Genomic DNA, 19,552 nt, shown 5'->3' with positions numbered 1-19,552 from the left:
GTCATTTGTGAAAAGGGCTTTTCTTACAGCGTCATACTTGTGCCCAGTGGCGTGCCGTCTATGTATGCAACCCACACAAAAAAAAATTCTAAACAATAATATTATAATTAGTATACAAGAAGAAGAAGAAGAAGAAGAAGAAGAAGAAGAAGAAGAAGAAGAAATATGTATAGGTTTGCATGTAACAAGAATCATATTGCCCGTGTCCAGCATGTGAACGCATTCAATGCCCCGAGTTGCATCTCGTTGCCCGGGCAACGAGATGCAACTCGTTTTCATATACACTTCATGGATGATTTGTGTTTTCATATACACTTCATGGATGATTTTACTATTATCTACTAGACGCCCTGTAACAGGGAGAGATCTGTGCTGACTCTGCTGGCGTGTTCACGGGCTGCAGGAAGAGGGCGGCAGTCGCCCAACAACCGCCTGTGAGTCATGGCAGTGACACGGGGAGGTGGGAAAGTGTGTGTGTGGACTTTCCCCCTCTCTGAATGGCCGAGAGGCGGGTCTTGGGTGATTGTCGGTCCTATAAAATAACGCTCTGTTGTTTCCTCAGGTCTGCCCACTTAGACGCGCTAAGGGTGCGGACGCTTTGATTCGGGACCGGGAATCAGCGAGACAGAGAGAGAGAGCGGGGAACCCTTGGGCAGACCCCGGCGTATTGTGAAAGAGCAGGCTAGATAGCCGAGAGAGTAGGACGGTGATCCGGGTCGTGCGGGTAGCGGCGACCGGGATAACGCTGCCGAGTGCAGCACCTTTTATTTGTAGTTTTATTACTGTTTTATTTTCCCTTGTTCTTTTCGCCTTCTGTTTTCATTATTATTTCTTTAAGCACCTGCGAGTGCATTTGCGGTTCGTGTACCAGCTGTGGTATTTCCGTGGTGCTGTCTATCATCGTTGATAGGCAGCCCACGGTCAACAGTGCCCTCTGCCGGAGAGAAAAATACAAAAAAAGAGCCGGTCTAAAATAAAACTGGGCACCTGTGTGGTGTTTCCCAAATACACCTGTCTGTCTCCTGGTCAGTGAATTACCCACACCCCTTCCACACGCCCTTCCTCTAATCCACAAATAATCTGGAATACGAATTGACTAAAGAAGGCACTGTGTCTAGTATCCATGCTATGCAAAGGCTGCCATTTTAGAGGTCTTCGGAAAGGCTCAGCTACCTGTGTCTACATTCTAATACACTGGAGGGATATTCTATCAACTCTCTTGTTTTCTGTATAAAATAAAACAGATTTATATGCCTATTAAGGGTAAAATAAATGGTGGAAGTGACATTTATGCGTAGCAGATTCCCTTTTTTGTGTTCCAAACTCTAGCCCAGAGCAGAGTCTTATTGTCTTTGCTCAATTAAATCTGAAAATTGTCACCTCCCCCAGGTGTGAAAAAATTACCCCATTCAGGAAAACAATTAACACTACCTTGTAAGCAGCTGGCCTCAGTGGTGTCAACTTGTCCTTACTTGAGGCAAGATTATTTACCCACAATGCTGCGAGTCCCCAGGAACTGAATTTAATTCTAATTTAGTCAGCCTTTTCCTTCAGGAGACCTTGACCAAATGCAATTACTTTGCAAACAAGCTAAGTGGTAGTGCAAAGACCGTTTGCTCTGCCAAGAAGGTCTCCTCGTATATTTACATAAAATTATCTCATACGTGTAAATGAGGGATTTTTTTTTAATCCTGTCAGTTTACTTCAGATGGCTCTGTTAACTGATTTTAGATTAAAATAAAAAATAAGTATTTCATGCTGATTTAATATAAAAACAACATGTATTCAAGTTATGGAGTCTTTTGTAGCCCTGAAGGGTTCCCATTTCTCTTATTTACTATACACCACATGTGTAATTTATGCAGCAACATTTAGTTTTGATGGTACGTGGATCAAAATGAGTTTAACAATTCTCAGTACTCAGTAAGCCAGCATCAAATGCGCTTGCTGATTATGTCACACTTGAGACAGTTCCCAACAGGTTTGAACAGCATCTTAAAACAGGTTAGCAAACACTGAAAGGCTGTGTATACAGCTAAAGGCTAGATGCACTCTGTTCACTTCAAATGACTTTATGTACATTATTTACTTAAAATGCTACAGCTAACAGAGAGCCTTCCCGCAGGAACAGGCTTTATTTTTTTGTCAGTCTGAGACTAAAACACATTTCTTGATTAACTTAATTTGCTGAAGAACATCTCCGGACACAAATGATGTCAGTATTTTTGACTGCTGCTAATTCCAATAATTCAACAGTGACACAGACCATTACGATGTTAAAGAAACTGGCCAAATATAGCCCTGCTATTCATAGAGCCGGCTGTACGTTCATGGCTTTTAATTAAACAATGACAGGCACCACAAAACAGCACATTTAAATGTTTCAATATTTGAAGATCTACTGAATTAGTGAATGATGTTCATTTAAAAAAAATATATCAAAAACTTGAAACTGGCATTACTTGAAATGTTGTAACTTTGTTTAAATTAGCATGTATTCCCCATTATTGTGCTATGCTGTGGTAAAGCTTAAAGCAGCTACAGTATGCGACTAGTTTAAATAAATCCCCCATCATGAATCCGAACAGTCAAAGAAAATATCCCACCAAAATGCAAAGCAAAGCTGAATAAAGCAGTAAGCAACGTTGATGCTGTTCCAGCACTTTGTGTTTCTTCTGAGGGCAATATCTGTTTACTTAAAACTACAGTAAAGTCACAAAAGATGTCCTTTTAAATATATAAATGGCTATACCTGTATTAGTAGCCACCAAAAACATCTGTGATCCGTAACACGTGATTATCAATAATGAGAATGCTTGAATTGGAGGTCTGAAGAAGTGAATTTTTTAGGAGATCTAATTCCTGTATTCTGCGCTGGTGACTCTGTTTAAGTCTTCTTTTTGTGATGCGACAAACCAACACAGAAATGTACCAATTGCACAGTGAAATCTAAAAACACAGGTATCGTCATTGGCCAATTATGTTACTGGTTCTGTTAAGCACCCTCTGGCCCATCTCAAGACACTTACCCAGCACAGTGTGTCATTATCTAACGGAAATAATAAGATAATAATGCCTGTGCATTCTGTTGATATTGCTTTTCGAAATACACTAGTCTCAAGCTAATGTAAAACAAACAAACAAAAAACAAAACAAAAAAAGTCAACATCATGCATATCATTTAACATAATACAGTGAGCTTTATTATTTTCTACCACGGATAAATTGGCCTCACCATTGCAAAAATACAATGCAGCCAAACTGGCAATAGCAGAAAATCAGTGTGTGTGTTTTAACATTGTATATGTGTGTGCATGTGCTCCCTTTAAGAGGACTGAGAAGCAAAACACAGAATATAAAAAAAACACACATTCTGCTGCTGACTCAAAGGAAAGGGGCATCCTCATATGGGTGGTTCCTGACATGCATCCCCATTTTGTAATAAAAACAAGTAGTGTGTGTTTTAATATTTTCTATGGGCGTGCATGTGCTCTCTTTAATAATCTTTCCAACAGAAAAAGGACTGAGAAGCAAAATACAGAATATAAAAAATCCATATTCCTTGCTGACTTATCTATGTATAGTAACAACCCTTTTTACTGTCACTAGAGCAGGCAGTGGGATTTCGTGTATCATGAGTTCCTGTATCATGTGTCACACTGCAAAGGCGGACGCTTGACACAGTGTCATCCTTGCTACTTCTTGTGGTGAAGGACAACCGTGAGGGGTACAGGAACATGGCAAACAGCACAAGTAAGTGGTTGGGAAATCAATATTGGCCTGATCAGGTAGCAGAAGAGGTCCTGTTATCTGGACACACCAGCCTGACATGACAGACTCCCTGCTGGTGGAGCTCTGCTCCCTCTTCATAGCTGCTCTGATCTATGCGTGGGCAGTAGATTTGAACCATGAATAGTGTGTGTGTGTGTGTGTGTGTGTGTGTGTGTGTGTGTGTATATATATATATATATATATATATATATATATATATATATATATATATATATATGATATTTTTAGAGGAGTCAAGGTCATGAGTCTCGCTTGTCAGTGTCATTTATCTTTGTCTTTCCTTTTATTTTTTTGTGCTCATCAATTTGATGTGTCAATTCATTGGAAACACTTGGATTTATTTAATTTAAGCTTAGCTCATTGCAGAGACATATTAACATCAATCTGTTTGTCTCAAGGAAGAGTAAAAAAAATATATTAAAACAGATGATTTTGCCTCTCAAAAAAAATGTGCTGGGGTGGAAAGGTGAGCTTGCAAAATGACAATGAATACTCTCACGGTAAATGAAGGGCAGTGTCTGCTCTAAGTGAGTACAGTCAGGCACCTGTTCAGGAGCCATGTGAAACCGTGTGCTTATTAAAAGGTGTAGTGTCCCAAATATAGCACTGGCTCAGTGACACTGGAGCTGACACAGTGGTAAGAAGCTTGTGTCTCTGCAGCTAAACCTACTTTTTACTAATACGAACAAACTGTCCTTTCTAGGTAAGTACGGACGTTTGTGGTAAAAATACACCAAGTAATCATATTTTAGTACAACCATGAATGATTGTAGCCTTAATTGTGTTGTTGGCAGCATATCTCCTTGCACATTTAGTTTGAGGCGTTGGAGAAAGGTCCTATGAAACCCTCCGACATCTTGCACAGTCCTGCAGAGCCGTGTCCTGCTACGGGCAATCACCATGCTTTTGGAAGGGTGGAACTGTAGCATAAAAATGAGAAGGAATTGCAACTTTCCTTTCAGTAAATTGAAAAATATTTTAGGCTGAAGTTTGATGTCTGGCAATTTACAGTGGAGGAAATGATCACACTCGACTGTTCAAACAGAGCAGAGGCACTTCTGAACATCACTTCATGCTTGAAAGACACAGCGCCATCTATCTATCTATCTATCTATCTATCTATCTATCTATCTATACATACATACATACATATATATATATATATATATATATATATATATATATATATATATATATATATATATATATTCACAAAAAAAAATCCTCTACTACTTCTCAAAGGTATCTTAAAAGAAAATGAAAACGGCAAGAGGCTTCTGGTTTTGTACGAAGACTCTGAAATACGACTCAGGATCCTATCGAAAAGATGACAACCTATAATATAAATGCTTTTCTCTACTTCTTTTTTTCCAGAGGCATCACAAGCTTTACCTTTTGGGAAAACCTCCATCAGTATTACAGTAAAGTCATAAAAATTCATTAAATTTATTGGATATCTATTTCTCAGTGGAGGACGCTTGGGAGTCTTATACCGTTTTAGCTTTTCTCTCTTTTATGCCCCAGTGCCAATCTATTTTCCAACTCCGCTGTATAGAATTCACCTTCCACCACTATCTCCCTTTCATCTGGCTGGGGAATATCTCCTTTTGTGTCTTTGCTCTTGCTAAAAATGGACTTACCCTCCGTCAAATGGGTTTCCCCCCGGGATGATGTGAGTGCTGTCCTTGCCGACGAGGAATCTGACTCTGTCGTAGAAGGACTGGAGGTTGGTCTGCATGGAGGGGGTCTGGGTCTCCTGGATAATATCGAGGGGGTCTGGGGACCCCACACACAGGGACGTGATGTGACAAGAGTTCTGTAGACAGCAGTCAGGGTCCATGCAGTCAATCAGGCCATCTGATAGGAAGCAGTAAGAGCAAGCATAAACCACCTACTGAATAATATCATATTCATTTTCATTTAGATAATAAAATGCACCCGACAGTGGACTTTTTGCTCTTCAGCAATCAAACGGCACACTACTAGTCTTCACGAAACATCATTACTATAAGCTCTCTACAAACTAAAAGGACAGTGATCTGTCTTATTTTTTTTTTTTTTTTAAGAATACATAATGAAGAAAATGGTAAAATGATTACAAGCTTTAGAAATCAACTTCGTTATGCAAACCTTGAAAAAATACAACGCATTAGGCTTTAAAACAAAATCTTCTCTACTATTCTTTTGTGATACTATCAACAATTCTGACTTTTGAGCTGATACCAGTTTAAAATGTTTTCTGACTTTGCAAAATCCTATAATACAGCAAATTATTATTTTCCCATTTAAAGCTACTTTGATTTCTGTTCAAATCTTCTTCTTAAGTCCAGTATTGACAATGGCCTGGATTCGTTGTGCACTGCTATTATCCTGGATTAGGCACAGACACTGGTAGATGTGATTTTCTATCTGCTAGAACATAACCTACCCACTGATGATAAAAATAACCTGTCAGTCAATTCCCTTGAAGATTTCCATCTTCGCTCCTGCAACCTGGTACGCTATTCTAGCACTAAACAGCCTCTCTATAAATAAGACATCTTGCAGCAAGAGTAAACTGCAATGTGATTTTCTAAGTCATCATCCAAGCTGAACAAGCTGGTACTAAGAACGATGCGTGACGACCACTGAAACGTCCCGGTACAACAAGTCCTGCAAACTTAGCAGAGAAACGCTTTCATTTTGAATTTTTTTTTTCTCTTCCCACACCCCTTATTAAGTTTACAATAATCCTTAAACTGTAAGCGGTTCGGACGTTCCGATCTCAAGCAGCCGTCCTCTGCTACATAAAGTATTAAGTGTAATAAAACTCACTGAACGGAGGGTAAAGCAAAGGCAAGTAATGTAAAAGCACAGAGAGGTACGGTAATACATATTAAAAAAGAAACCATGGGGAAATAGTAATTGTTTCAAAACAAGCTAACCTGGGTTCATTTGGAATTAAACAAACACACGTGACAACAACCGGCAACTTTGATCTCTACAGCTTTTCCAAGAAGCCGAAGGAATTTCAACTGTCCGCATGCTTACCTCCATCGTTGTCCTTGCCATCGCTACAGGCTGTCTCCATGGAGGTATAGCACCCAGTTCCTCTCCAGCCCAGCTGGCAGACGCAGTGCCAGCCATTCTGGTCCAGGGTGCACCTACCATTGCCGTTACACAAGCCCGGGCAGCCCTCTGCACAAACACGGGCAAAAACAGCAAAAATAAGGTAACGCTACTGCGTAAAAAGAGTGCTTTATATCCAAATGAATCTGAAGAAACTCTAACAATAAATACCTGGGCTTGATTTTCTAAAAACACAAAGCTCAAGCAGAAAGCGGTGAGACAATTAAAAAAATAAATAAATAAAAAAAAATAATAATAATAAAAAAAAAAAAAAAAAAAACACGAGACAGTGTTTGTAGGAAGGCTTTTTGAAGACATTGTTGTGTTCGCACCTGTTAAAAAGGTAGAACCGCTGTGTCATTTTAAGGTTTGTAACATGGAGCAACACGCTTAAACTGGCCAGAGGGGGGACTAACACTACCAATGGTGATAAACAAGTGTGTTAACTAATGCTGTGATAAAAATAAAAAATTAATTATACTGTGCTTCAGAGGAGCCTAACTGAGGGAGGTATTTCACCACAACCAGATATCAGTGGCTAGGGGGCATAAGGTGTTCAATTTACACAGTAGTATTGCCTTTAAAACTCATGTTTTACAGTCAATGCTTTGATTTACACATGTAGCTGCACTCTACTTAACTAGTTCAAAGTCACAGGATAGATAACAGAACAAAGACAGTTGTTAATGGCTCTGTTAGTCAGTGAGTACAGTGCATCCAGGTTCATGAAGGTGAACTGGATGTTGTTGCTATTGTGATCATTCTATAAATTGCTTTTCCTAATTCCCTAAATCCCAGTAAAAATCAGCAATTTTAATATTGAGAAAAAAAAAACAAAACAAAACAATAACATTGATTTTGGAAATGATTAATGAGCAGGACGCCAACTAGACTCTCCTCGAATGTTATCATTTAATTGTGATCTATGTGAACAATAGGACTGCCAGACTTGAAAAGAACTAATGAGGTCTGACACTTTCTCTGCTCAGACTTGAAACAAAGAGATGTAATATTATTAAAGTATCACACCACTGGCTTTTTCTTTCTCCAGTTTTTGTCTTCGTGTTCATTCATTTAAAACCTATCGAAGTAACAGAACAATAGCCTCAAGGACTGTAACACAGGTAAGGTGTTTGTGCTGGCATAAGAAGAGCAGAAAAGGCTCCATGTGGCTAAAAAAAGAGACAGTTAAGGGGGCTGCTTAGCATCACTTCTCATCCCATGTTTTCAAGGACATACGCACTGCTAGATTATTTTTCATACTGTCTTTTCCCTTGGCACTTATCTGTTACCTTTTGATCCAATCTTCTCCGATGCAAGCGGAGATGAAAGGAATAAATCCTGAGAGTTTTTGAAATGTAAAATCTTGACATGTAGTACATTAGCAAGATTCCTAGATCACAACTGTCTGTTCTGACCTATTCTTGTCTGTTTGGGCTATTGGTGCTTCCTATCTCTCTTTCACAGTATGCCAGACACAGGACTTCTTACAGAATCTGATACAAAAGGACTGTGGCTGTTAGATGATGAGGAAATGGAAGGGAATCTGTCATTAAAAACAAATTGATTCAAAATCATATTCAATTACTTTGTATTATTGCAACTTTTTTTTATACAGTTATATGTTTTAGAACAAGACAATATGCCTGTGTGTGTGTTTGTGTCCTTGTGTATTGGGAGTCCTTTTTCTTAAAGCGATACAGAAATTTTTCATTTTAAAAATGCAATTACAATATTCAACCACAAAGTGGTGCTGGTGAGAAGACCCATTACTTGCTTAAAGGGAATGGGATTTTAGCCATACGTTTTTTTTGTTTTTTTTTCACATCCATCCAGTATTTGTTATGCTTAGAAAAGTTTTTAAAGCTGGGAGGGTTACATACAACACCGTAGTACTTTATGAATAGATGATGAATCCACTTAGTAGCAATATATTTTGTTTAAAGCAAGAATTTTTATTGAACATAACATGGGTTTGAATCAGCAGGTCCTAAGAAAGTATACGGAAGTGTGCGTGTGTGTGTGTGTGTGTGTGTGTGTGTGTGTGTGTGTGTGAGTGCATCTGTCTTTGTTTGGGTGTTGCGACTCCCCAACAATCTTCAGCATCTGCTTCTGATTAGCACAAAGCTGAACAGTGTCCAGTGACTGAGATCTCCAATACATTTTATATTTCAATCCCTCCACAACAGCTACCACTAACACCACTGGCTAGGACAGAACCTTGATTTGCTGCATCTCGAGGGTGACCCAAGATTTGCTACATCTCGAGGGTGAGTTCAGACAGCAGCTTGACAGGTACACTGGGACTGGACTTGTCAAGTCATTAGCGCTGCAAGATGAATGGAAAGGCTCCAGCTTTTGTCAGAAGAAACCCGCTAACTACCTTTACACAGCATACGCCCCGGGCATCTCATTACACAGGACCTGGTCTTTTCGGTTTAAAAAAAAAAAAAAACAGTGGCCCTTTGCAAAGAATTTGTCACCAGTGTCTTAGGGTATGTCAAAAATCTCATGGAACATGAATAAACAGTTTAAAATAAGACAAAAGTAAAGCTCTAGAGGGCTACGGACAGAGAACATGTGACAATGATGTTGAATCACCCCTTCCCTTGCTGCATATGTACTCCTTAAATTTGCAGGATGATGCTTTTAGCAGCTCTTACAAGCGCCTCTATACATTATATATGCTGCACAAAATAGCATGGTGTGAAAGACGGTGATCTGGAGCAGTGCAGTCGTACCCAGTCCCTTTAAAGCTGCTCATCGGGAGGAATAGTTCATTGGCGTGAAGTGTTAAGTGGAAATAGTTGTAGACAGTAGTTACGAGAGGTCTGGGCTAGTGATGATGGAGAGTTGGGGGTGTATTTTTCACATCAACACTGCTGGCTTGCTTACAAAGAGGTGATGAAAGAGGGTAGAGCTTCCAATCACCTGTGCAAATACGGCCACATGTTGATGGAGACGGGTGTACAACTGGGGTGACATGAACATTCTTTTCAAGAAGAGGTTAAAAAAAAAAAATACATAAGGAACGAGGAAGGTCATACCTTTCACTACCTTATCCAGATAGTGAGCTTGGGAGATAAAAGACAGGACATTTAGGGGAGGGTTGAACAAAGTGTGATTTCCAGCAACAAAAGAGACCCAATGCAGGTCTTTTTTTTGTTAAACATTAAGAGGTGCAGAAGTGAACACTTTACCACAAAACCAAGGGATGCACAAGCAAGGCTAGGAGGATAAAGACAGATATTAAAAGAAAATAACATTTCAATCAGTTCCCGTTTACCAAATCCTCAGACTCAGCAGAACACGGCACAGAAGTGCCAGCGCAATCAATTAAAAAAAAAATATATATATTACATTTTGCATCCTTTTTTATCCCTCAAGAAATATTTTCTCTGCCAGCTGATCATAATTCACAATAAAAAAAGACTTTTATATAAGAAAGTATTCTTTGGGAAAAGAAAAAAAAACAATAACCACATACATCTTGAAATGCTTATTAAGTGCAATGTACATACAAAAGAGCTTATTTGCAATGCATGCATAGCAGCACAACAATGATTTTATATTTACAGAGCCATTGTATTTGTTTTTAATACAACTATAACCTTTGTGTGTGTGTGTGTGTGTATACATATATATATATATATATATATATATATATATATATATATATATATATATATATATATATATATATATATATATATAGGGCTCTGCTTATGTGGAGATGATCTTTTGCACCTACAGCAAACACAACAGTAGATTCGAACACAACATTCTTCTCAAAATTATATAATGTACATGGCTGGCATTAAGATTTTTGGCTTTGGGTTTATCCACTTATGCTGCGGCTTGTCTTATTGATGGAGAGCCATGGTGAACACAATGATGCAATGTTCAAATGGAGTGCTGTTGAACCCCATATGTGCATATCACTTGGTTAATAAGTGGCTATAAAGCTGGGCGTCTCATAGGCATCCTATTGTATTATTGTGCAACCCATGGCTTTATCTGTGCCAGTACTCAAATTCCACCTGAATATTAGCTAGATAACAAAGTACAGTTCTGGCCATATGTTTTACATCACCCTATACAATTAACTAATTCCGCTTCATAAAAGTCTAAATGAAACCTGCTGAATAACACTATGTAACAGAATTTTTGTTCCTGGGTAGTAAGTGTTATTTCCTAATTTCTTATGCCTCAAAAGTATAGAAAATGGCTATTATTCTCCACAAACTTTGCTTTTGTGACCAGGACAGTGATATTTCAAAATATCACTATTTCCAATGGGAAAATGGGCAAATGTGTGTCTTTTTGTTCACATAAAGTCAGAAAAAAACAACATATGAATCCAAATTAACATGTATTTATACTAAAGTAATACAAAGATGACTACAAAAGATTTAGAAGTGAGTAATTTTTCGAGATTTACAATTATACTGTATTTACAGTATAATTGTAAATCTCGAAAAACTACTCCTAAATTTTTTTGTTACACAGTGTAATGTCATGTTAGCATATTGAATTACAAACCACTTTGTAGTTTCCCATATAACGAGAAACATACAAAAAAAATTGAAAATGTGACATTTAGAAATCTAACATGAAATGCTGTACTACTATTATGGCTGCTGGTAGACTGGTGCATATTAATTTGTAGTTTCTTTGATAATACGATGTTCAATAAAAAATTATGTTCAATAGTTAATAAAAAAAAAAAAGTCTCACTCTTAAAAAATCTAGGTGATGCAAACAATTGGCCATAGTTGTATGTGACGATCTACCAAAGTTAATTAATGCAAGCCCTGTAAACATCTACCAATAATGCATTAAAAGTGCATTTGAAAGGTACCAACAGCACACACTCCATGTTATTAAGCAAGGGCTTTCTTTAAAAGAGCACAGATATCAATTTCAGTCTGGGAAATCTTTTTTTTTTTTTTTCCTATACTTCTTCCATTTTAACTAGAACAAAGAACCATAAAGATTTGAGAAGCGGCATTACTGGAAATGTAAATACAGTAATAGTACCCAAGACCTGGCTCAGTCAAGGACAGAATGCGTTTTCAATGGAAGAGGAATGCAGGAGAGAGAGAGAGAGAGAGAAGGGAATAGCATGCAGCAGACCACAAAGACGGATGAGAACGGCATACACAGTAGAAGAAAAGATAAGCACGTGTCCTTTCATTAGGGATGTTCTTAATGTTATTTTAAATTGTATTTTGGTTTGTATTACTTGTTTTCAACTAAAATAACACTTGCATGAAATATGCCCTTAAAACAACACACAAAGAAACAATTAACAAACACAGTTAACAACAGTGATAATTAGACCCAAGAGGCTTAAGGGAAGTTTACACTGGATTTAGATTTACCCCAAAAAAATAAATATTGACATTTTCTCCAAACAACAACACCTTAAAAGGGGGATGTGAGTTAGCCTCTGCTTTTTCTTTCAGTAAACTAACTTACAATTGATCTTAATAGATTGGTACTGCATGAGGATTATTTGTCTTGTGATATTTTACACCAGAATGTATCGAAGATAATCCTCTGTGTGATGCCTATCCTAGTCAGACAGGTCCATCCCAACATACCTCGTTGCAAAGGGATTTACATCCAGGGGGCTTCCTGCTCATGAAAGAACAAAAACATGCTTCTGCAGTCTTCTCTGTGTGTGCCGATTTCTATTGCCTCTGGGTTGGATTACAATGCAAACACTTGCCGTTTAAATGCATTCAATCTTTTTGCCACTCACCAATGCCAGGTGTTTGTCCTCTGTGGTAAATTTTGCACAGCACTAAACTATACGCATTGATAAGATCATGCCAGTAAAAAAATAAGCTTTTAATCCTTCTTGTTTGTTTCTCCCATGTGTGACTTGGGCTGTAAGTGTCATTAAAAACTACCGCCAACTGATATGGAAATAGCATTAAACTTGGTGGATCAGTGGAAAAAAACAGGCTCTATCGATAACAACTCCACCAAAGCTGGCCTTAACTTGAAACGAATGTTTACTAAACACTAGTATCCAATTCCACTATAGTTTTAAATATTTATTTATATACAATAGAATTAGATTTTTAGTTGTGGTGGCCACCTGCAAAATTCAGTACATTTAGTGACGGACGAACTTAAGTCAAGATGATGGACACAAAAAAATGAGAGAAACAAAGAGAAGAAAAATGAAAGGACCCCTGAGCACATTAAAATGGATGACGCCAGGCTTGAAATCCCCGAGCAAACCCATGCTAAGCTAAACTTGCACATATTCAATTAAGCATGCTTTTCCCTTCTTTACTTTGACTTTTTTTTCCCCAGTAAACGTCTGTTTTTTTTTTCATCCTACCAATAGTGCAGTGCTCTCCGTTCCATCCCGGGCTGCATTCACACTTGCCGTCCCTGCAGGTCCCGTGCTCGCTGCAGCGTGGGTGACATGCCCGCTGACCACAGCCAGCGCCCATCCAGCCTTCATCACAGCGGCAGGTGCCTGAGACGCAGATGCCGTGTCCACCACAGTCCGCTGCACAAATCTCTGTGGGACAGAAGGGTTGGGGCACAGGGAGAGACAGAAAAAAACAAATCCCGGGGCTTATTGTCAGGGAAAGCAGCCACGCTCCACTACCTCGTCCAACAGTGAATGCAAAGAACCCTGCACCTCATAACAGTAATCCCTTTTGACAATAAGAATCTAATAAGTAGATTACAAAGAAAGGACATGGATTGTAAAGCCTGAGCTGACTGATCCTCCTACTTTCCGCGTCTTCCTTTTGTAGCTCCCATCTTTTGTGCTATGAGGAAGGGGGGGGGGGCAAAAATCCAATTGTGGCCTTCTAAAGGAATTGAAACACATGTCAAATTTAATTAAAAACTGGTTAAGTGCATCGGTAATATAACTAGGACCTCGTAAACAAGCATTTATCTCAGATTGTAAAACTTGATCAAGACGGATTCCTCTCTGAAAACATGAAAACAATCTGGATGGGTCATGTGTAACATTCCTAAATGGAATAAGGTGTTTTTATGTATTTAATTATTTTTGCTAGGCTGCTTTTCTGTTTTTATTGCGTTTGATTTGTGTATTGAATTGTATCGACTGTCCAATACTCAATTGTGTAGCTTTGTGTGAGCGTTTGTTTTTCTGAAGTACCAGTATTTGTCTTCCATGACAACCCTGACATGAGATGTGAACAAGCAAACACACTTTTGGAAGTGCACAATGACATAGTTTGGTTTCCAATATTTCCAGCTGTTTTTGTATTGTATTGTTTCCTATTTGGTATGCCAAGTAAAACATGCTATACTTTCTTTTGAAATGGGAATTAACTGGTCATCCATAAAACCCACTATTCTGCTATTAGCTATGCTGCTTGAAAAAAAATCATAGCAAAAGCAATGCATGCTGAGCCAATAAGACATGAAAATTGTCCTCATTATAATTCATGACTAACCTGTTTTTTACTTGTTGAAAATAGCGCTCTTTTTGGCCTCCTTTTGTTACATGGCATTACCAGACCAGTAATTTAAAACACTTAAGTAAAGAGCACTCCTCTTTGGTAATTAGTGAATAATGCTTTCTTGATTTATGCTAATGTCCTTAATTGTGGACCATGTGACTTTTCAATTAGATGCTGCTGTTCTGCATTAGAATATGGGCTAATGTAGTCTGGGAAGCAACACACACACTTTGATTAACCTGAACTGAAGCCGTATTATGACTGCATTACACAGGGGAAATAAAAGCATACTTTTTTAAATCTTCAAAGGTTTTTATTTTTTGAGGGCAAAAAAATCTTCTGAACGGCACACTTTTAAAGGCTTTTCAGACTGACAAGTGGTTTACTGTATCAATGCTACGTTTTGGAGAAATAACAGTTAAAAGGGTTAAGAAGGCTAAAAGTTTGTCTCAAATATGTATCAAGGTGAAGGCCAAAACCATTAAGCAGTTACTGAACAAGATACATGCTTATTCTGTGCCACTGAGACATTTGTAAACATTATTAATTTGCAGTCATATCAGAACTGCCAGTCCAGGGACCACAAGGACAAACTTATTTAAGCAAGTTCATTTTCGGCCTTGTCCTTTATCTAGTGCCACACGTGTGTATAGTACAGGACTGCGGGGTTTAAGAGGCTTCACATCAAGAGCTCCTACAGAAGATGGAATGAAAAACAGCAAAAACAAGTGCACATGTGTCTACACTGTCTGATATGTGTCCGTGACGTGTCATGTGACCAACTAAACCCATATAAAGCGTATAAGAGTTGTGTTTAACTCTTCAGAAACAACCACGATAAAGCAGAAATATGTCAGTGGCTGTGCCCATGCAACTGCCTCATCCCTCAACACTGTGGCTTGCCTTCCGCCCATCAAATCACAACTGTGAGATACCAGGCAGGCTGTGACAGATCAAGCTGCAGAACCTTCAACACTGGACCGTCCTGTTACCCAAAGAATGCCACAGGAGCTACATGGATATCCGCCATTAAAGCCATTCTTTATCCCTATATTTACTGTTTAACATCAAGAGATTTCATAGATTGACAAATAGGTATGACCCCAGTATTTAAACGATATTGTGTTTATTCTGGGTTGCAATCCTGTCTCCTTGGAGATATTAGTTAGTTAACCCTGCTCATAGAAACTAAGGAACAAAAAGAGACACCCCATCACTCCCAGCTCCAGAAATACCAGCTGCTTACAGAAGCATAGCTGGGAACCTCCAACACTGGGGAAAGATTTGTAAATTTAGGAGAAGCTCAGCGACTGCAGACATTAAAATTGCATAAAATAGTGGGAGAGGTTAAACAGTGACTAGATTTTGGCTCAATACAGAAATGCTCTTACACTTCAATACGTTAAATGAAATCCTAAAGGGTCATTTAAAAAATCTAGACTAGTCAGGAGCCATTTCCAGGAGCATGTGTTTTTTGCGTCTGCCTTATAACAAGAAAGCAAGTGCTAATGAAAGGGCATTATGGGACAAATAGTAACCAAGTACCATGTTACTTTATAAAATGACTGCTTTATAACAAGGGGGCACCATAGTATAGTGAAGCATAAGCTGTATTTGATCTGCTACAGTACTGTGGTACATTATAGTATGTTTACCTAGTATATAGAAGGTGGTTCATGTATCCACACTACATGTCACCAAGGAGGAAGCAGTTCAACAGTACAGCTGCTGATCTAACGGCAATTCCAGATGTTCCAGTCCAAATGAGCTCTGCTACCAGGAGAATGTAAAACTGGACCGCTAAATTACATTTCACACTAGCTACAGTCCATTCAGGCAGTGTATTCCACTCTACCACCTCATTACTTTGCAAAATTAAGCTTTAAAATTACCACTGCAGCATAAAGGCAAACTCATTATTCTACTTTCTCACGTGCGAACCTCATATTTCCAAATCCATCTTGTTTCATCAAATCCCTGGGATTACCTAATAGGTCACAGAAAGCCTTCATGGATTAATGTGATATTTAAAGCAATAGCAGCCAAGCATCCCAGAAAATATAAGATTTGACTGATTTTCAGTGCACTGGTCCTTTTTACCCTAAACAATCACGCTGCATTTTAAAATCATTACCGCCTTTCTTTATGCTCGAATCTCTTCAGAATATTATTGTTCTGTGATTCAGTTGAACAGAATATGATTTTTTTTGGTATTTCTTGTTAAAGGAAGTGAAGATTATAATGTTAACCAAAAGCAGGTTTCACTCATTAGCTGAAGACTGTCCCAAACCTCAACTGTTAAGCAGAGTCTGTAATACAAGTATGTATTATGGCATTATTATTAATATTTGGATCTTGGCAGTGTAATGATATGTATATACCAAAAGGCCATCTGCTGGATGTGTCATGTATTACAGCTCACAGAAAAGAATGACAACCACAGTGTACTCAAGCCAAACTAAGGAGGGCAAGTAAATATACTGTAGCAATGTCAAGAAGGAAAACACAAGGCAAGTTCTCAAGGGCTAAAGTCATGTCCACAGCTGATGATTCTTTTCAATTCGACTTGTTACAGAAATAAAAATTAATTTAGCCCTTGAGTACTTGCCTTGTGTTTTCCTTCTTGTCATTGCTATACTGGTCAGGAAGTGGGATGGTGTGGATGATTAAGAAGGAAGAGTCCATCTTCTCTCCGCTGGCTGGACGGGGATCGTTGGCGGATCCGGAAGCTGACCGGGAGTCTCAGGATGAGGAGGCAGAGGCGACCGTGGAGGGGGCTACCCCACGGCAGGAGGAGTGGCCTAAAGACCCCCCCTAGGTTGACTGGGACACCTTCCTTGACTAGTTCAACCGTTTGAAAGAGTGCACCGTGGCAGAGAAGGGACTTCAATTCGCCAGGGGGTTAGCAGAGGATGCCCTACCCTTCCTGCTCACCCTAGCCCTGGAGCAGCTGTCAGATTTTGAAACCTTGAGTGGGGCTCTCGGGCGTCGGTTTGGCCACAGCCAACAGCCAGAGCTGCTGGGTAACAAGCTCCGGGTCGGACCAGGAAGGCAGGGGAACCCCTCCGCAAATTGGCCACGGCGATTGACGGTCTGACTAACTGGGCGTTCGTGCAAATGCCATCCTCGGTGCAGGAGGAGCCGGCTCTTTTGTACAGCAGTATCGGCGCTATGCTTTAGTGTGAGAGGTATTTTAACTATATAAGGACAGTTTTCGTTCTTATTAGTCTATAGTCCTCAACATTTGACTCAGAAAAGCTGAATTTGACAAGGGTTTTTATCAGTTATATATGACTGTCCGAACCATTGCATTGGAGGTGAATTTACCGACCTGAAAGCAGCCTCCAAATAGACCTATTGTTATTGTTTGGTAATGACAAACAATTTAGTTTGTAAGTCTGATGCAGTATCTTCTACTGGATTGCTAACTAACCTTGCAAATCCCTTTATGAATGACATTTTAGAAAATATATTACAGCAATAACGAATCCAAGGATGCAATTTATTTTCATGCACTGATTGTTGTGGAATTTATTGTCGCTGCTATGGGAACGCTCTTTTTCAAGGTAGTTCTTTTTATTTATATTTTGAAGTTTTCACCGTACAGATAACCTAATAGATAATTAAACCCTGCTGTGAAAATGTATCAAAACTTTAAAATAACTGCGTCAGGTGATAAAATAACTGCTGTTTGTTGGGTGGAGCAATTTATACACACTGCATCCTAGCATAATTAAGTACTTTATTCCAGTTTGTTTCGATTTGAGTAAGATTTAATTATATAATTAATAGGCCAAAGACTAAATGTTTGGTCATCACATAATGAATAAAACCAACTCCTCATGGATTGCCAAGGAGTCTCCCTGTGATTAATCAGTTGAAAACAGCTTTACTACCCTTCACAGAAGTGATTACCAGCCAGATAATTTACCATCTTTGTCATCATAGTCATACATGATGAAGCAAACAATGCCCCCTGCCTCTGTTATTATTACTTAACTACCAGTAGATATATAAAGTCAATACACTCATATGGTCTGCTGAATGCTCCTGAGGACACCTCCTAGGGCAGTAACATGGTCCTCCCTGCTGTTCTAGTTCCTACCTGTGGAGCAGTCGTGTCCAGTCCAGTTGGGGTCACAGTTGCAGGTCCCCGTTTCTGGGAGGAAAGTCCCGTGTCCTGAACACTGGTCCATGCAGGACGCGCGAGGGTTCTCACAGCTGGCACCTCCCCATCCCACAATGCAGTGGCACTCTCCACGGACACACACACCTCGGCCAGAGCATGTTGGATCCAGGCAGTCAACTGAAACAGAGAGATAAAAGCAGAGCCTTGTAGTACAGTCCCATTCATTTACTAGAGATGAAGTGTATTGAGGTTGTAAATAGAGGTTGTTTAGTATGGAAATGCCACTCAAGATTTTCTTCTATGGCCTCAATTAGATTTAATTCAAGCATAGGCCTAGGTTAAGTGCCACTTTAGGATAAGCTAGTCCAAATCACACATGCCTTTGCTTTGACTGTACTGTATGGCTCAAAAATGTGTGAGAATCAAGATTATGCACTATACAATATAAGAGGCATTGCTGGGATAAAAATAAATCCCTTCATCGTAGTCGTACTGATCTTTTAAAAAGAGAGTGCAGATAATAAAAAAAAAGAACTGTTGGGCCATGGTTACTAACACTTGTCAAGAAGAGAGAAATTGGATTTCACTTAATTTATAGATAATTTTGAACCAAGCAGTAATAAGAGCCCACACTGAACACAAATCACGATTTGAGGTTGCTAGAAATGTTCCTATGAGAAGCTAACTTTCAGTACCAGGAAGCCGTTGGTTGGTGGGTCTCACATATTTTAAATTCCATAAACTGTAACCCCTAGCGATAAAAACATAGTGACTTATGCAGCAGACAATACCTGATGGAAATAAAAAAAAAAAAAAAAAAAAAAAACACGCTAACAATTTTAGCTCTGGACACTGAGGGGTCCTGCCATGGGAGCATGGCAGATCCACTTTACTTGAACACAAATAGGTATAAGGGCCTAATAACAGGCCAAACAGAATCGCTCGTCTCTTAGCAGATGGTTTGGTCTCAAGGAACAAAGATCACAGGCTAACTGACAAGAACCTCTCTCCTGGCAATTAATCATCCTTGCTGAAGGTCGCTGGAAAGAAATGCTTT

The 19,552-nt window shown here is 39.0% G+C and overlaps 1 protein-coding gene across 11 annotated transcripts in view; it reads right to left on the bottom strand.

Moving 5' to 3' along the window:
• The window catches only part of tenm4 (teneurin transmembrane protein 4), a 183,352-nt gene that overhangs the window by 40,589 nt on the left and 123,211 nt on the right, over nucleotides 1-19,552 (bottom strand). For 8 of the 11 annotated variants that reach the window (XM_041258618.1, XM_041258621.1, XM_041258620.1 and 5 more), the window contains 5 exons: nucleotides 18,472-18,672; nucleotides 13,259-13,444; nucleotides 9,948-9,974; nucleotides 6,823-6,969; nucleotides 5,433-5,649 (listed from right to left, as the gene is read on the bottom strand). In XM_041258618.1, the coding sequence (XP_041114552.1) occupies nucleotides 5,433-5,649; nucleotides 6,823-6,969; nucleotides 9,948-9,974; nucleotides 13,259-13,444; nucleotides 18,472-18,672 (778 nt within the window). The remainder of the gene's footprint in view (nucleotides 1-5,432; nucleotides 5,650-6,822; nucleotides 6,970-9,947; nucleotides 9,975-13,258; nucleotides 13,445-18,471; nucleotides 18,673-19,552) is intronic. The other 3 variants (XM_041258622.1, XM_041258624.1, XM_041258629.1) reach the window with 1 other exon arrangement.

The sequence above is a fragment of the Polyodon spathula genome, chromosome 9 (assembly GCF_017654505.1).
Source record: "Polyodon spathula isolate WHYD16114869_AA chromosome 9, ASM1765450v1, whole genome shotgun sequence".
Taxonomy (NCBI): Eukaryota; Metazoa; Chordata; class Actinopteri; order Acipenseriformes; family Polyodontidae; genus Polyodon; species Polyodon spathula.
Note: the sequence above shows the minus strand (reverse complement) of the source record. Positions and strands in the feature narration are given on the sequence as shown.